Consider the following 17,822-nt stretch of genomic DNA (forward strand, 5'->3'; position numbering starts at 1 on the left):
GCACGTCCCTGTCGTGGCTTTGCAGTACATCGTGCGGTCTCGGATTAGTTCACCTGCTTCCGCTGGAATTCATCATTATTAATGTTAAGTGCATCGTAATTATATTGCATGCTGGCAGCTTAAGTAGCTTCAAAGCAAAACAAAGAAAAATGACGTACTACTAATTGGTTTTGTTTTACTCACACAAGTCACTTTAAGTGGGGACTTTGACGCGGTTGGCCATCCTGCACGCCTGAAAACGCTCGTCGGCAACGGCACGCGCGCAGTCCTGACTCAATCACGAGACATCTCTAACGCAAGTTTTCTGTTTTTTTTTTTTTTTGAATTGCTTGCTGCATCTAACGTCGCCACGTAAATCAAATCGGCAAGAAATTTAAAACAAAATTAACGTACTCCCTCTATTTCATGATATATATATATATATATATGTTTTTAATTTTATTAAATTTTTGATGTATATAAACAACATTTAGTGTCTAGATATATCAAAGTTTACATAAAGTTTGATGTTCTTTTCGATTGCATGCTGCATTGAACGCGTAAATTAAATCTATACACAAATTTAAATTTAAAAACGAATGAAAATAGCTAGGGCAGGCCAAAATGAATGGGTGTGCTGAGTCCGCCCCCGATCCAATCCAATCAAATAAATAGTTGTGTGCACGTTTAGATTTAAATGAACCAAAAGCGATACTCGTACTTGATGTTTGAAAGGCATGCCCTCAGGGAACAGACTGAACAGTAATGCCAGCATTACTGCTCAGGTAACGTGCACGCGTGGCTCGATCTTGGCCGTTGGCCCTCAATCAAACGGTTACTGCCAGCGGGTCCCGCCGCGAAGCAGCACACACCACGTTCCCCCGGCACCCGGCAAAGCCTCTTCTTCCTCCTTCCCTTTTTTTTACTCCGTAATAATTTCTCTCTTTATTTATTCCGTTGCTTACCAAAAAACAGAGTACTCTAGATGGACTTCCGAGGAAAACAGAAGCAAAACTCCCGACTTCAAATCCATCAACTCCTCGAGCTCGACCTTGAGCGACAGCACACACGCCGGAGGTCCGTCGCCGCTCCAATCGCCGGCTACGCGCTTCCACCCTCCCTCCCCGTCCCTTGTGCGTCGCCATTGCCGCCGCGCGCGCTCCTCGAGGTCCGGCTCTCCCCGCCGACGCTTCCGGTCACCCTGGTTTTCTTTCCCCCTCTTCTGATTCTGCTGCTCACTTTGATGCTGCAGCGGCTTCTGCCGCAGGAGGATCCGGCGGCTGCTCGATTCCGCCTGCCTGCCTGAGTGCGAGCGTGCGTGCGTGCGGGCCGGCCGGCTCCCGTCGTGCCGGAGGTAACCGATTCCGCCTCCTCCTATCTACAGTACGTGCTCTGCTAGTCTTTAGTTCGGCGGATTCTGTTTCCAGTTCGCGCAACAATCCGCCGGTTCTTTTCGGTTACTTTCTACTTGTTCCATAATAGCAATGAGTTCCCTCCCCGGTTTTCATACGCACCCCACCATTACGTTACGCTCCTCGATCGGTTCCCAAGTTCGGAGGCTTGTATTTACGTCTTAGATTTTGTAAGTTTCAAGTTATTGCGGAATACTACTAGCCTGTTGTTGCTGGTGCGGGCACGCAAACTAATCCCCCACAGATCGAATCTACCCTACCTGTTGCTGCCAACTGAACCGGACAGCTCGGATTCGTCCACTTCCAGGTTGCAGCAATGCTGCTCTGCTGAAGGTGCTCCTCCACCAATCCTATCTGGAAATTTTGTAGTAGGACAAAGCTTTATCTGGGCACAAGAGCTCATGAGTATACCCACTTTGCAATTATTTGTACAACCCGCCAAATTTTTACAATTGCCAAAGTACTCTTTTTCAAAAAATATTTGTCAAAGTACGTTAGGTAACAAAATCACCACATATAGGAATAGGAGTACAGTTTTCAAGTATCCATTCAGTGGCATCACAGTTCATAAGTTTGACTACACCACTGTCCAGACGACAGCTTTAAGACAAATGCAGAGAGTACTAAAAAACACATGTACCACTACCAATGCTTCAGTTGAGTCAGGTCTAGTTTGTGGTTGCTTTGCTGCGCTCTCAGATTCTACATCTAGCTTATTTACACGGGAGTCCGTAGTAATTCCAGCAAGATCTGTTGCTACGTCTCGAGAAAAAGAAGGATTCCGACTAACTGATACAGCCAACAATAGAAATACGCACGTGCTACCACCGCGATGCTAAACACAGCCTAACCCATGCTTCCTTTGTCTTCTTCCACTTACACACAAAGTATAACTTCCTGCATTCAGAATCTGATGTAAACGGGGCAAACTTGTGCAGTTTCGAATGCCACCGTACAGTTTCCAGTTCAGTCTCTAGACTAAATGCGCAATATCTGAATTCCTCTTCCTGTACCTGTAGGCGCCGAGGTCACCAAGGATCATGCTTCTGCGTGCTGTTAGATGACACGGGCCGTGCTGCGGGCGGGTGTACTGGCTCGGTAGGAAACCATGAAGCTCAGCGCGCTTCTCACCTCCGCGGGCATCAACGTCGGGCTCTGCGTGCTCTTCCTATCGCTCTATTCTGTTCTCAGGAAGCAGCCAGCTAACATCAGGGTCTACTTTGGCCGGAGGATTTCCGAGGACCATAGCCGGCTCCGAGAGGCTTTTATTTTGGAAAGGTTTGTTCCGTCGGCTGGCTGGATCGTGAAAGCCCTGCAGTGTGCTGAGGAAGACCTCTTGGCAGCTGCGGGGTTGGATGCTGTGGCTTTCAATCGGATGCTAGTGTTCAGGTAACACCAGGTTTCGTCTTCACATCCATGCGTCCCTTTCGTATCATAATTCTGTTGGTTCGAACTTAGAAGACGTCCACATCTGATTGGTGAGCTTGTTAGCATGTGCATGTGATCTGAATCAGTAGGAGGCGAAAACTTGCAACTCTGGCAGCTGCCTTTATGATAGCACTTCTTTTCATAATGTTATGCAGAATCGTAGATCAGTTCTGTTTATTGTTCTCTGTTAGGCTCCTTTTTTTCTACCAGTTTAACCTCACAATCCAAAATTTTCTCACTTGTACATTCGCTTTTCTGCAGCATACGCATCTTTTCCCTAGCGGCCCTTCTGTGTGTGCTTGGAATTCTTCCACTGAATTATTTTGGACAGAATATACAACATCATCGGATTCCTTCAGAACAATTGGATATCTTCACAATTGGGAATGTGGAAGTGCAATCAAGATGGTGAGCTGAACAATTTATTTTAAGTGTATCATAAGGTGGTTTTGTCAAGGTTGAATTTGTGGTATGATGCATTGATTATTGGTATTTATAGTGCGCTGAGCTTCCGTGCATCCCCCTTACAAAAATTATCTAGTCCACTTTTAGTGTGTAGGTTCACTTCTTTTGGTTTGTATGTACTCTACTTTAAAAGTGTCTAAAACATCTTATATTAGTGCACGGGGGGAGTAGTATAGAACTGAGGAAATATCCTCAACAAGCAAAAAAGGCTAAATTAGAATACATGTATCATGTATGTACAGATCTATATTGCAAGTAAGGGTAAGATAGTGCACAACAAACTATTTAGTGCGAACCATAATTATTAGGATGTCGTGTGGCATGTTCTAGCTGCGGAAAACCAAAGGCCAAGAAAACAGGGATTTATGTGTAGAATCTGAACACACCGCTCATTAGATACAGCGTATTTCTCCACTCTACAAGACATAAGAAAATTACCTGGTAGCACTACACGTTATTCTGTATTAATTTTATGTTCTGATTGCATTGCAGGCTTTGGGTTCATTGTTTAGTTCTCTACATAATATCTGGAGTAGCTTGCATTCTCCTATATCTTGTAAGTTCTTTGCTCACAGATAGTACAGAGTATTATATATCCTCATATTGAGAAGCACAGCTAATGTTGTCTCTACTCGATCTGATAGGAGTACAGGCACATTGCTAGGCTGAGGCTCCTGCACCTTAAACGTGCAACACCCAATCCAGGCCAATTTACTGTGCTTGTTCGTGGAATACCAAAGAAAACAAAAGAATCATGTAGCAGTGATGTTGATGATTTCTTCACCAAGTATCATGCATCAAGTTACCTATTCCACCAAGTTGTTTACAAAGTTGGGAAAGTTCAGAAGATAATGGTAAGCAATTCTCATACAATATTTCTATTTGTTGGGAGGACGGGGGTGACAAAGAATGCAACATACTTGCTACGGTACTATTTTTGTGATTTAATGTTCTTAGTCTGGGTTTTTTTTTTGCAGCTCAATAATCACTATGGTTATAAGGGATAGATATTTATGATACTACACATTCATTATACGATTTTTTTCTTATCCATGAAAGTGACATGATCTGAAATTCTTGGAGTTAGATTTATGCTTTTTTATCTGCTAAGGTATTTGTGGTATTGCATATTCCTATTCTTGGAATTAGTGAAAGGATCTCAAATCATTTGTTTGGATCTGTAACTTTTATCTGCATATGAGTAGTTTGCTTTCTGATTTTTTAGTAAAACTGTTTAATATGCTGCAGACTGGTGCGAAGAAGGCATGTAGAAAGTTGAAACAATTCACGGACACTACGGTAGATCAGAGCTGCAAAGCGGGTACATACCGGTGTTGTCTTTGTGGAGCTTCTTCGAATTCATTCCAGTTGTTGCCCACTGATGAAGTTGTACAGAGCAGTGGGAAAACTGACCTGAAAGATTCTACCTTGATCACACATAATGAGGTCCGCTTAGTAATCTAGCAGACATTAATTCTTTTATTGAAATTCATCAATAAGTCGGTGTGAATTAGTGATTATAACTGTGGAACTATACACAGGAATGTGCTGCTGCTTTTGTATTTTTCAAAACACGGTATGGAGCACTTGTTGCATCAAAAGTACTTCAGACATCGAACCCTACGAAGTGGGTTACTGATCTAGCTCCAGAACCAGATGATGTGTATTGGTCAAACATTTGGCTTCCCTACAAGCAGCTTTGGATTCGACGGATAGCTACGCTTCTTGGATCTATTGTTTTTATGATCTTATTTCTGGCACCGGTGGCATTTATACAAGGTCTAACGGAGCTGGAGCATTTGCAGCAGAAGCTTCCTTTCCTTAATGGGTTATTGACGAAGTAAGTACCAACATTGTTCTGAAACTGAACTCTAGTAGTACTCCCTCCGTCTAAAAATAGGTGCCTCACTTTTGTCTAGATAAGGATGTATCTAGATGCATTTTAGCTAGAGATCTCATTTAGATTTAAAACTTAAACGGCATGCAAAATTGTTGATCGACATATGGCCTTTGTTTCACCATTCAGCATAGAGATGTTGCCTTTTGTTCATTTGTAGGTGGCTTCTATTGACTTATCTTTCGTGTGCAGGAAATACATGATCCAGCTAGTAACTGGATACCTTCCCAGTGTTATCCTGCAAATATTTCTGTACACCGTTCCACCAATAATGATGTTATTTTCTACATTGGAGGGGCCTACATCTCACAGTGAAAGGAAAAGGAGTGCTTGCTGTAAAGTGCTGTACTTCTATATTTGGAATGTATTCTTTGTTAATGTCGTATCTGGGACCGTCATAAAGCAATTGAATTTTTTCACAAGCCCGAAGGACATCCCTGTTGAGCTCGCTAAGGTTATACCTGTGCAGGTAAATCAAGTCTGAACTCTAAACTCTATCCTGGTCTTGATGCTGCAGAAATACCATTTTTCTTTGGAAAGATCAGTCGTTTTATATTCACAAAAAGAGATGTTTGTTGCAAAGAATTACTCTATTTATCCTTTCTAAGAATTGCTGTTAATACGTGGCTGCTATTAACTCTGTTTTCATTTTAGGCTACCTTCTTCGTCACCTATGTTCTGACTTCAGGGTGGGCCAGTTTGTCATCTGAGCTTATGCAACTCTTTGGTCTGATATGGAACTTTATAAGGAAATATATTCTGAGAATGAAAGAAGATACGGAGTTTGTGCCCTCATTTCCCTATCATACAGAAGTACCAAAAGTTTTGTTGTTTGGACTATTGGGCTTCACATGCTCTGTGCTGGCACCCTTGATCTTACCTTTCCTGCTAGCGTACTTCTTCCTTGGTTATGTCGTCTACCGCAATCAGGTGAGAAACTAGGGATGGTGAAGTCCATAACAGTTATTTTGTTCCATTTTACCTTTGTAGAACACACCTGTGTTGTAGCTATAGGTGAACATCATGTAGTACCTTTACATTGCTATTCTCGTGAATATAAAATACTAAGAAACATGAAGTACAATTCTTGACAATGAATGCATGATCTTGCCAGTTCTAGATACTGATAATCTTAATATGTTTTCAGCTACTCAATGTGTACCGCACAAGATATGACACGGGTGGTCTGTACTGGCCAATTGCACACAACACAGTGATATTCTCTCTCGTGCTCACCCAGATTATCTGCCTCGGCGTATTTGGGCTCAAAGAATCACCAGTAGCTGCAGGCTTCACGATACCTCTTATCATCCTTACTCTGTTATTCAATCAGTACTGCAGAAAACGACTTCTTCCATTGTTCAAAACATTTCCAGCGCAGGTTGGTATTACTTCTGTGTTTTAGTGATTGAACCCAGGTGTACTGTAAAACTAGGAAATAACCCAGGACTAGAGTCAGTTGTGGTGCCTTGTGAGTTCTTTTCACTTTTTTGTTGATCGCAATGTTTGGACCGTGCAGGATCTAATCGATATGGACAGGGAGGACGAGCGGTCGGGAAGAATGGAGCACATTCACGGCCGACTCCATACTGCGTATTGTCAGTTCCCTGAGACTGAAGACATACAGCTGGAGAAAATTCAGATTGATGGGAATGGTGGGGAAAAGAACTGTAGCCATGGCGAGTCCAAGGGCAAAGAAACCCGTGAGGAACAGCAGCCGAGAAGGGATGAACTGTCTCACCCAACGCTGAAGGGACTCCCTATTAGCCGTCTGCAGAATGCTGTGAGATCCATCACTTTCCTCATTAGATTGCAGAAAAGAGGTTTATCACAATAACAAAACCGGATAACTAACTGACTGACTCTCCACGTGCCGACTCATGTAAATGTATAGATAGCAACACTGGTCATACGAGTATAGAGGAACTGGGTTTTAGTTAGGAACATATAGATAAGTGAAGCATAATTATACGTGTAGATATGCATGACTTGTATGGTTTTCATGCCTGGCTGGTTAGTTCTGTCCACGGTGTGCGCACCTTTGTTGAATGAACTTGAACCATATTTGTCAAGGAGCATGTGGTATCATTTTTTGTATCTGGTGGCAGCTCTTGACATTTATAGCATTGAGACAATATCTCTTGCTGTTGGGAAGCATATTCTCATCATTCTACTAGGTGGTAGCACTAAAACTAAATTCAGGGGGAAATTTTCTTTTGAATTGTCCATCCTTATCCTCGCTGATCTCAGAGAGTTTTTCTCTCTTGCTTCTTGTTTGGACTAATATTTTTACCATTCCTTGCAAAAAGGCCAAAAGGAAAAAAATAAGTTTTGCTGCTGTCAGTGTAAACGACCATCTTTTTTTTGAAAGGTACAACGGCCATCGTTTGTTTACATATTTTAGGACGTCCATTGTTGGTAAAACTACGGTTTGGCCCAAGAATAGCATTGGCCACTAATCCACAGCGAAAATAGCAATCTCCCTCTCCTTCCAATTTCCCGTCTACATAACCACGCATCAATCAGCAAAAACTAAGCGCAAAAGGTTGAGCCACCATGCACGCCGAAAAGCTAGTACCGGCGGTGATCGCCGCCGTAGCCGTGGCGTGCCTGCTATTCGCTGGCCGCGCCCATGGCCTCGAGGGATACGTCCCGGCGGCGGCGAGCCAGCAGGTGGTGGAGGAACCCCTCGCCATTAACAAGAACGACGAGTTCCTCCCGCAGCCGGAGGTGATGCCGGTGCCCACCCAGCTGTTCAGGAGGCCGGGCTTCGCCGTGTACGCCCCGCAGAGGGAGGAGCAGCCGGGCGCCGACGCCAACCTCGCCGGGTCGTTAGACGGTTACTTCCGGCAGCCAACGATGACGACCGAGCCTGAGCCGGCGGCAGAAATAACGACCGAGCCGGAGGCGGAGCCAGCGCCCGAGACCACGACCGAGCCAGAGCCAGAGGATGAGCCGGCGGCACCGGCAATGGCGACCAAGCGAGAGCCGGTCACACCCACGGCGCCAGGGCAGGGAGACTTTTACCGCACCGGAGAGACGCCGACCTCGCCTGAGCCGCCCGCGAAGCCGTCTTCTCCGGCCAGCGATGACAAGAGCTCGTACAGCGGCGGCGGTGACAACAAGCAGGTGGACGACGACGGCGAGCCGGTGGACGGGCTGAGCCCCAAGGCCATCGAAAACATCCTCAAGGAGCACAACGCGTTCCGCGCCCAGGAGGGCGAGCGCCCTCTCACGTAAGACCTCCGCATTGCATGGCCGGCGACGTACGGAGACGACGGCACCACCCATTAATAGCTAACTCCGGCGGGTGCATGTAAGTGCAGGTGGAACACGACGGTGGCCAAGTACGCGCAGCAGTACGCGGAGCAGCGCAAGGGGGACTGCGCGCTGAAGCACTCGACGGGGCCGTACGGGGAGAACCTCATGTACGGGGACGGCAAGTCGTGGACATGGCGGCACACCGTCGACGAGTGGAGCGAGGAGAAGAAGAACTACCACTACACCACCAACACCTGCGACGCCGGCAAGATGTGCGGCCACTACACGGCCGTGGTGTGGAAGGACACCACCAGCGTCGGCTGCGGCCGCGTCACCTGCACCAGCGGCAACACCCTCATGGTCTGCAGCTACTACCCGCCAGGGAACTACGACGGCGAGAAGCCATACTAACTTTCCGATCATCATCATCCATCTCTCTATTCCATGAAGAGGCCGGGGGCTTCCCCTTTTCGAAAACAATCTCTCTCTGATCCACACTAGCTCATGGTTAATTTATTTCAACATGCCGGAGCTACAACCGGCTTCTGACTTAACTGGTGTATAATTCTTCTAAAAAATGATGTACAATTTGTATCATAATTAGTACTTTCGACTCTCGGAGGGAAATCTATGCAACCACTTACCATTCTGTTCGTTTGGTCCGTATGCGGTGGCCGGTGAATATCGAAGAGGCTCAGGTTTGCGCCTGGTAGCTGCCCCAACGACGGCCCTTACTTGGTCTGCAAATCCGTGTCCACATTTTAAAGCAAAGTGAAAGGAAAAAATGGCAAACAATTCAAATTTAGTGGAACAAGATCTGGCCTTGCCAGCATACACGAAGTCCAAAATAATGTAGACACAATAAGTCCAAAATAATGTAGACACAAATGATAGTGCGCTCGAGTGAATCACACATCATGATCACAGATCATCTTCTTCTCCAACCAATCAACCATGCACGTTAAGTTGGATCCATGGTGTTCAGTCAATGGGGTTGCCATGAGCTTGGCCTCCTCGGTGAGTAGGGAGAGCTACAATTCCTTGCCCTTGTTGTAGGCGTTGATCTCTTCAACTGCGAGCTTCTTGTGTTGTATGGCAATGTAGCTCTTCACGGCCACCTCTTTTTCTCGACGCTTCCTCTCGTCCCTCTTCTCGCTTGACACCTCTTTGTCGGCTAGGAATGTGTTGATCTCCACGACCGCTTGCGAGGAAGCATTGTGCTTGGCCTCCACCTTGGAGCTTGTCCGTCCCTTCGGCCTCTTTGATGCACTTGCCTTACTTGCGACGGAACCATCGACATCGATGAAATTGAATTGCCCGAGCATTGCGTTGGCATCATAGGATGCATAGAGCTTGTGCCACTTGGGACGACCATATTGAAGTTCTTCACCTTATCGCAACCTTGAAGTGGCCCATAGCTTGAGTCATCAAGTCCGCAAAGCCAAGGCCACTGACTTTTCGCGTCTTCATCATGTTGTAGGCGGTGTTGAACTTGGTGCATTCTCTTGGATACAATTCCACCTTTTTGTGAGAGAGGCCTCACTCCGATCACTCATGAAAGGGTGATCACTAGTACGTGCTTATGCTCGCGGAAGTAGTTGTAGGTCTTCCTCCAATGTGCCACCCTTTTGTTGGGAACCACAAATTAGATATTGTCCAATCTCCATCCATGCCTTACAAAGGCACATGTCCTCGATCTTGGTGTAGCCTCCGGTCCTTTTGTCCTAAAATCACTTAGGCAAGACTTACAGTATTCAGTTAATTGTTGTGTTACCAGACCAATGTTTTCTTGTGTAAGGTTGTGTATCGATGATTGGAGATAAGCCTAGGCTTGAGGTTCCTCCTGCAGCAGCTGTGTGTTAGTAGATGAGATTTAAAAGATAAAGTGAAGCACCCATGTACAATATCATAGTCAAGGTAAAGGATGCAATATTGATGTGGGTGAGGCCTCCTAATGTGCACCGTGATACCGCATGCCGTGGCTTTCACGGATCAAGTTTCCACCCCAAATTCCTTTGCATGCCGCGTGGAGTCGTGGTATTAAGATAAATTAGACAATTACTTTAAATTTTGTGATGTCACCGTTACTCCCTAAATGTTAACCACACTATTGAATCATACTGGAATCATGCAACTTAATTGTAGTCAAACCTTAATACGTTTAGTCGTTAATGGTCTCGTTGGTTTGGGTACCTGTGAAAGCTTCAAGATCGAGATAAACAGATCTAGGACATAAAATGAATCTCTACTCCCGCATTGCACACTATCCCATAAAAAGTTAGATGTTATGAGGATTAGGCCTCAACCCATAACACACGTGGACTACTCACACGTAGTTGGATCAACAATAGTAACCTTGTATAACAAATCTCAAAGAGATGAATGATGAGTATTACAATGCCGCCAATCATGTATCAAATCTATATGGAGAGGGGATGAATATGGTGCTGATGTCGATGCAAAGCTCGTGCGCCAATGCAATCGCTGGGACAATCTCCGGGAGTTACTGATCTTGCGGATGCGCGATCAGCCTGACCAGCGAGGGTCTTAATTCCTACCTGAAATCGAGAACAAGTAAGAACTAAAGATGCAATCAGAATATTGCGGATGAAAGATGAAAGCTTTATTGAAAAAAGTGGGATTCCGAATAGTCGGTCTTGTTCTGGGCGTTGGCCTCAAAAGAAGTACACGAGAGTCGCAGCAATGGCTAACTTTTAGTCTAATCAAAATCCGAGTCTAAACGTGACGACTATGGGGGTATTTAAAGGAGGAAAAGGTGGGGTTTCGGCCAGCCATACATATGGTGGCCGAACCAAACCCTAGAAGGCCTTTCCCCTTCAATACGGACTCTAAAAAGTGGCTGACTTAATTCCTGCGAAAATAACATGGGCCTAGCCCAAAACTAAAGGTGACGCAGCACCATAACATGCTATGGACGAAATTATGAAGTGGGAAACTCTATATTTCGTCCATGTCTTCCTCTCTTCTTATGGTGGCTTCAAACTTCTGAAATCTCCACTTGCGGCGTCATCTTCAATCCTCAAATGCTTGCTGCCATCTCCTCCATGCGTGATCATGCTCCAATGCTTGTCCTCCTCATCCATGCTTGGTTCATCATTCCTAAGAGTAACAAACATATCTGATTTAGGCAGCATCATATTCTCATGTATGTGAGGAATAGTTCCAAGAAACGAAAGTACTCGATAGTTAAGTTGTTTGGCACGAGCTCGAGTGATTGGTCCTTGTATTTGTGTGGCTGTAGGTACATCGGTTGTATCAAGAGATGGGATGTCCTCATCACTTAGGCTCGTGAATTTTCGAGCCAAGCTTGGCTTGGCTTGCTACTAAAATGTTTCTAAAAAGCAGGCTCGAGGCTCAGCTCGAGAATCTCGCGGCTCGGCTCGAACGGCTTGCGACCTGGCCGCCACAGCCCAGCCACCATGCAGACTGCATCCTCTTTCTCTCGCATACCATGATTCTGTACCAACTCATCCTCCCATGGCTGGCCCTACCCACTGCAGCCCTGCTCCTCGCGGACCCGTTCACCTCTACCGCGTGCTCCTCCCGGTCCCCACGGCGCCGCACGCCGGCCGTTGGTCGCCTCGGCCGCCGCCGCCTTCTCTTTCTCCTCTTAGGCGCTCACGGCTGTTGCTTGATGGATATGTGAATTACTTGAGGCTTGATTCCAAATTTCGTTTTCCACATATTCTTGATGTAGTCAGAGATTTGAGTTTATTGATAGATGGATATTTGTACTGTCATAAAAGGAACGCTTTAGCGACAAGATTAATAGCTCATGGCCAAGATGAGCAAGAGCAATCTTTCAAGGTTATTACAATCAGAAAATTAAACTGAGAAGAGAGAGGGTGTGTGAGGACCCGGGAAGAGTATCACCCACAATCGAGGGTTTGGGTGGAGGATCACATGAGATACAAGGAAGGGGGTGAGAGAACAGAGAAGAGGGGATGAGATTCATATCAGATCAATTCATTCATCATTCAACATGTCTCATTCATTACTGTTGATAGGCTTATAACCCGCCTCACCGCACGCTTAGTTCTCACACCACTAACACACGATAACCACAACCCAACACACTGGTCGGCCCACTAGGACAAAGCGGGAATCAGTCTGGATCCCTAACCGTGTCCGTCTGTAGGATAACGTTGCATAGAAAACAAAAAATTTCCTACCGCGAACACGCAATCCAAGCCAAGATGCAAACTAGAAGACGGTAGCAACGAGGGGGTATCGAGTCTCACCCTTGAAGAGATTCCAAAGCCTACAAGATGAGGCTCTTGTTGCTGCGGTAGACGTTCACTTGCCGCTTGCAAAAGCGCGTAGAAGATCTTGATCACGATCGGTTCCGGCGCCACGAACGGGCAGCACCTCCGTACTCGGTCACACGTTCGGTTGTTGATGAAGACGACGTCCACCTCCCGTTCCAGCGGGCAGCGGAAGTAGTAGCTCCTCTTGAATCCGACAGCACGACGGCGTGGTGTCGGTGGCGGTGGAGAACTCCGGCGGAGCTTCGCTAAAGCACGTGGGAGCTATGGAGGAGAGGGGGCGGCTAGGGTTTGGGAGGGGGTGGCCGGCCACTCAAGGGGGGAGGCCAGGTTGTGGTCTTGGGGTGGCCGACCCCCTCCCTTGGCCCCTCATTATATAGGTGGATCCCCAAGAGTTGGTCTCCAAGTCTTCGAATAAGACCCGAACCAAAACCTTCCAAAAGGAGGGGAAACCTAGCCAGCTAGGACTCCCACCAAAGGTGGGAGTTCTACCTCCCATATGGGGGGGGTGGCCGGCCCCTATGGGGAGTCCACTTGGGACTCCTCCCCCACTAGGGTTGGCCGGCCATGGAGGTGGAGTCCCATGTGGACTCCACCTTCCTTGGTGGTTTCTTCCGGACTTTTCTAGAACCTTCTAGAACCTTCCATAGAACCTTCCGCGACATTTTAATTCACATAAAATGACATCCTATATATGAATCTTATTCTCCGACCATTCCGAACTCCTCGTGATGTCCGGGATCTCATCCGGGACTCCGAACAAATATTCGAACTCCATTCCATATTCAAATACTACCATTTCAACATCCAACTTTAAGTGTGTCACCCTACGGTTCGTGAACTATGCAGACATGGTTGAGTACTCACTCCGACCAATAACCAATAGCGGGATCTGGAGATCCATACTGACTCCCACATATTCAACGATGACTTTAGTGATCGAATGAACCATTCACATACAATACCAATTCCCTTTGTCTCGCGATATTTTACTTGTCCGAGGTTTGATCTTCGGTATCACTTCATACCTTGTTCAACCTCGTCTCCTGACAAGTACTCTTTACTCGTACCGTGGTATGTGGTCTCTTATGAACTTATTCATATGCTTGCAAGACATTAGACGACATTCCACCGAGAGGGCCCAGAGTATATCTATCCGTCATCGGGATGGACAAATCCCACCGTTGATCCATATGCCTCAACTCATACTTTCCGGATACTTAATCCCACCTTTATAACCACCCATTTACGCAAAGGGCGTTTGGTGTAATCAAAGTACCTTTCTGGTATAAGTGATTTACATGATCTCATGGTCATAAGGACTAGGTAACTATGTATCGAAAGCTTATAGCAAATAACTTAATGATGAGATCTTATGCTACGCTTAATATGGGTGTATCCATTACATTATAACCTTGTTATTAATAACATCCAATGTTCATGATTATGAAACTAATCATCCATTAATCAACAAGCTAGTTAAGAGGCATACTAGGGACTCTTTGTTGTTTACATATCACACATGTATCAATGTTTCGGTTAATACAATTATAGCATGGTATATAAACATTTATCATAAACATAAAGATATATAATAACCACTTTTATTATTGCCTCTTGGGCACATCTCCAACAGTCTCCCACTTGCACTAGAGTCAATAATCTAGATTACATTGTAAGGAACCTAACACCCATAGCATTCTGGTGTTGGTCATGCTTTGCCCTAGGGAGAGCTTTAGTCAACGGACCTGCTACATTCGGATCAGTGTGTACTTTGCAAATCTTTACTTCTCCATCTTCGATGTACTCGCGAATCGAGTGGTAACGCAGCTTGATATGCTTCAGCCTCTTGTGTGACCTTGGTTCTTGTGCATTGGCGATGGCACCCATGTTGTCACAAGATATGACTAGTGGGTCCAATGCACTAGGAACCACACCGAGCTCTACAATGAACCTCTTCATCCATACCGCTTCCGATGAAGCCTCCGAAGCTGCTATGTACTCCGATTCCGTTGAAGACTTCGCCACCGTGCACCGCTTCGAGCTTGCCCAGCCTATCGCAAGCACCATTCAATATAAACTCGTACCCGTACCGTGACTTAGAATCATCGGGATCGTTGTTCCAACTTGCATCGGTGTAACTTGTTACAACGAGCTCTTGGTCACCTCCATAACAAAGAAACATATCCTTAGTTCTTTTCAAGTACTTCAGGATATTCTTGACCGCTGTCCAGATGCTCCATTCCCGGATCACTTTGATATCTCGCTAGTCAAACTAACAACATGCGCTATATCCGGTCTTGTACATAGCATGGCATACATAATAGAGCCTACCGCCGAAGCATAGGGGATCCGATTCATCCTTTCTCTTTCTTCGCCGTAGCCGGTCCTTGAGTCTTACTCAAGACCTTGCCTGGTAACATAGGTAAAAACCCTTTCTTACTTTCGTCCATTCTAAACTTCTTTAGAATCTTGTCCAGGTATGTACTCCGTGATAGCCCTATTAGGCGTCTTGATCTATCTCTATAAATCTTGATGCCTAATATATATGATGCTTCACCAAGGTCTTTCATTGAAAAACTCGTTATTCAAATAACCTTTTACATCGCTTAATAGTTCTATATCATTCCCAATCAATAATATGTCATCTACATATAATATCGTGAATGCTACGTAGCTCCCACTCACTTTCTTGTAAATACAGGCCTCTCCATGACACCGTATAAACCCGAAGTCTTTGATCACCTTATCAAAGCGTCGGTTCCAACTTCTTGATGCTTGCTTCTAGTCCATAGATTGAACGCTGAAGTTTGCATACTTTGTCGACATTTTTAGGATCGACAAAACCTTTGGGCTGTACCATATACAACTCTTCCTCAATGTCTCCATTAAGGAATGCCGTTTTGACATCCATCTGCCAAATCTCATAATCGAAAAATGCAGCTATTGCTAACAAAATCCTCACAGATTTTAGCTTCGCTACGGGTGAGAAAGTCTCATCGTAGTCAACTCCTTGAATTTGTCGGAAACCCTTTGCGACAAGTCGAGCTTTATAGACAGTAATATTACCATCAGCATCTGTTTTTCTCTTGAAGATCCATTTATTCTCGACAGCCTTTCGGCTATCAGGTAAGTCTACCAAAGTCCATACTTTGTTATCATACATGGATCCCATTTTCGGATTTCATGGCTTATTGCCATTTGTTGGAATCTGGGCTCATCATCGCTTCTTCATACGTCGCAGGGTCCTCATCATTGTTATCCACAATCATGACATTTAGACAAGGATCATACCAATCAGGAGTGGCACGTTCCTTGTCGATCTGCGAGGTTCAGTAGTTTCCTCGTTCGAAGTTTCATGATCATTATCATTAGCTTCCTCTCGTTGCCGGTGTAGGCGGTACAGGTACAACTTCCGGTACTGCGCTACTCTAATCAACGAGTATAGATTCATTAATCTCATCGAGTTCTACTTTTCTTCCAGTCACTTCTTTAGTGAGAAATTCTTTCTCAAGAAAGGTTCCGTTCTTAGCAACAAAGATTTTGCCTTCGGATCCGTGATAGAAAGTGTACCCTATAGTTTCCTTAGGGTATCCTATGAAGACGCATTTCTCCGCTTTGGGTTCTAGCTTGTCCGGTTGTAACTTTTTTACATAGGCTTCGCAACCCCAAACTTTAAGGAACGACAGACTTAGGTTTCTTATTAAACCATAATTCATACGGTGTCGTTTCTACGGATTTTGATGGTGCTCTATTTAAAGTGAATGCGGCTGTCTCTAATGCATAACTCCAAAATGATAACGGCAAATCAGTAAGAGACATCATAGAACGAACCATATCTAAGAGAGTTCGATTACGACGTTCGGACACACCGTTTCGTTGTGGTGTTCCCGGCGGTGTCAATTGTGAAAGTATTCCGCATTTCTTTAAATGCATGCCAAACTCATAACTCTGATATTCACCTCCACGATCGGATCGTAGAAATTTGATCTTCTTGTTACGTTGATTTTCTACTTCACTTTGGAATTCCTTAAACTTCTCGAAAGTTTCGGTTTTATGTTTCATGAAATAGATATACCCATATCTACTCGGATCATCTCGTGAAGGTTAGAACATAACGATAACCACCGCGCGATGCTACACTCATTGGTCCGCACACATCGGTATGTATGATTTCCAATAAGTCAGTAGCTCGCTCCATCATACCGTAAAATGGAGTCTTAGTCATTTTTCCCATTAGACATGCTTCGCATCTATCAAGTGACTCAAAGTCAAGTGATTCAAGTAATCCATCAGTATGGAGTTTCTTCATGCGTTTCATTCCAATATGACCAAGACGACAGTGCCACATATAAGTAGAATTATCATTCAATTTAATTCGCTTAGCATCAATGTTATGTATATGCGTATCACTACTATCGAGATCTAATAGAAATAAGCCATTCTTTTGTGGTGCTCGACCATAAAAGATATTATTCATAAAAATAGAACAACCATTATTCTCGTGACTTGAATGAATAACCGTCTTGCATTAAACAAGATCCAGATATAATGTTCATGCTTAACGCAGGTACATAATAACAATTATTTAGGCTTAAAACTAATCCCGAAGGTAGATGTAGAGGAAGTGTGCCGATCGCGATCACATTGACCTTGGATCCGTTTCCAACGCGCATCGTCACTTCATCCTTCGGCAGTTGTCGTTTATTCTTTAGTTCCCGTTTCGAGTTACAAATATGAGCAACCGAACCAGTATCAAATACCCAGGTACTAGAACGAGAACTAGTGAGATAAACATCTATAACATGTATATCGGATATACCTTCTTTCTTCTTCTTGACAAGGCCGCTCTTCGGATCCGCTAAATACTTGGAGCAATTACGCTTCCAGGTGTCCCTTCTCTTTGCAAGTAATAGCACTCAAGCATCGGGCTTAGGGCCGTTCTTAGGTTTCATAGGAGGCGTGGCAGCTTTCTTGCCACCCTTCTTGAATTTTCCCTTAGACTTGCCCTGTTTCTTGAAACTGGTGGTCTTGTTGACCATCAACACTTGGTGCTCTTTCTTGATCTCAATCTCAGCAGCTTTTAGCATGCCA

General features: G+C 45.0%; 1 protein-coding gene across 1 annotated transcript; it reads left to right on the forward strand.

The window, feature by feature from the left end:
• The first annotated feature begins 2,499 nt into the window (after nucleotides 1–2,499).
• Nucleotides 2,500–7,253, forward strand: LOC124654042 (CSC1-like protein RXW8). The gene is made up of 10 exons (XM_047193076.1): nucleotides 2,500–2,780; nucleotides 3,081–3,227; nucleotides 3,777–3,840; nucleotides 3,929–4,138; nucleotides 4,533–4,730; nucleotides 4,826–5,124; nucleotides 5,374–5,650; nucleotides 5,836–6,111; nucleotides 6,329–6,562; nucleotides 6,701–7,253. Exons 1-10 carry the CDS (start codon nucleotides 2,500–2,502, stop codon nucleotides 7,016–7,018), a joined length of 2,304 nt encoding a protein of 767 aa, XP_047049032.1. The 3' UTR covers nucleotides 7,019–7,253.
• The last annotated feature ends 10,569 nt before the right edge of the window (nucleotides 7,254–17,822 follow it).

The sequence above is a fragment of the Lolium rigidum genome, chromosome 5 (assembly GCF_022539505.1).
Source record: "Lolium rigidum isolate FL_2022 chromosome 5, APGP_CSIRO_Lrig_0.1, whole genome shotgun sequence".
NCBI lineage: Eukaryota > Viridiplantae > Streptophyta > Magnoliopsida > Poales > Poaceae > Lolium > Lolium rigidum.

Excerpts from the sequence above, each read along its gene's own strand:
- LOC124654042 (XM_047193076.1), top strand. The coding sequence starts at position 2,500 with ATGAAGCTCAGCGCGCTTCTCACCTCCGCGGGCATCAACGTCGGGCTC. Across the intron at positions 3,228-3,776 it reads GTGGAAGTGCAATCAAGATG|GCTTTGGGTTCATTGTTTAG; the intron begins GTGAGCTGAACA and ends ATTGCATTGCAG. Across the intron at positions 4,731-4,825 it reads CCTTGATCACACATAATGAG|GAATGTGCTGCTGCTTTTGT; the intron begins GTCCGCTTAGTA and ends AACTATACACAG.